Source organism: Corapipo altera, unplaced genomic scaffold, assembly GCF_003945725.1.
Source record: "Corapipo altera isolate COAL_440 unplaced genomic scaffold, ASM394572v1 59937, whole genome shotgun sequence".
In the NCBI taxonomy this organism is placed as follows: Eukaryota; Metazoa; Chordata; class Aves; order Passeriformes; family Pipridae; genus Corapipo; species Corapipo altera.
The window spans coordinates 2173-3009 of record NW_020888313.1 but is presented as its reverse complement, the minus strand read 5'-3'; the positions used below and the strand labels follow the sequence as shown (position 1 = coordinate 3009).

The window sequence follows — 837 nt, the reverse complement described above, 5'->3', positions numbered from 1 at the left end:
TTCCTTCCCAATATCCCACCTAACCCTGGGAAGCCATTCCCTGTGTGTTGTCCCTCCATCCCTTGTCCCCAGTCCCTCTCCAGCTCTCCTGGAGCCCCTCAGGCCCTGCCAGGGGCTCTCAGCTCTCCCTGGATCCTTCTCCAGGGGAACCCCCCCAGCTCTCCCAGCCTGGCTCTGGAGCAGAGGGGCTCCAGCCTGTGCCCTGCTATAAATTACACATCTAAGCCCAGGCCCAGACCTGCCCCAAATCCACTCCCTGATGCAATTCCTCCCCCGGAGCGGGAAACCCAACCCCAAAACCCCCCCGAGAGCCGAGGACACCCCCCCCTCTCCCCACCCCACGCCCAGCCGGGGTCATTACCGATGAACCCATAGCCTTTGTGCTTCCCCGTGGTGGGGTCCCTGGCCAGGGTGCAGGATTTGATCTTGCCAAAGGCCTCGAAGACGCTCTTGATGTCGTCGTCGGACAGGTCCTGGTGCACCGAGGCCACGTAGATGCGGTTGAAGGCTCGGGCCTCCTCTGCCAGCTGGTCGATGATGGGCTGGGCCTGCCCGATGTTGCTGGGCCTGCCCACCTGAGGACAGGGATGGGATGGACGTGGGAGGGAGCTGGGGGGGCTCAGCCTGGAGAAAAGGAGGCTCAGGGGGGACCTCCTGGCTCTGTAACCCCCTGACAGGAGGGGGGAGCCGGGAAGGGGGGTCAGGCTCTGCTCCCAGGGAACAAGGGACAGGAGGAGAGGGAACGGCCTCAGGCTGTGCCAGGGAACATCAGGAGGAATTTCTGCATGGAAAGGGTTGTTAAACACTGGCAGGGGCTGCCCAGGGAGGTCTGGACTC

At 63.6% G+C, this 837-nt stretch overlaps 1 protein-coding gene across 1 annotated transcript in view; it reads right to left on the bottom strand.

The window, feature by feature from the left end:
- Nucleotides 1–337: 337 nt before the first annotated feature.
- LOC113941925 (poly(U)-binding-splicing factor PUF60-like) overlaps nucleotides 338–837 on the bottom strand; it is a gene marked incomplete at both ends in the record, with an annotated part of 2170 nt that continues 1670 nt past the window's right edge. The window contains one exon of the mRNA XM_027633059.1: nucleotides 338–614. Within this exon, the coding sequence (XP_027488860.1) occupies nucleotides 338–614 (277 nt within the window). The remainder of the gene's footprint in view (nucleotides 615–837) is intronic.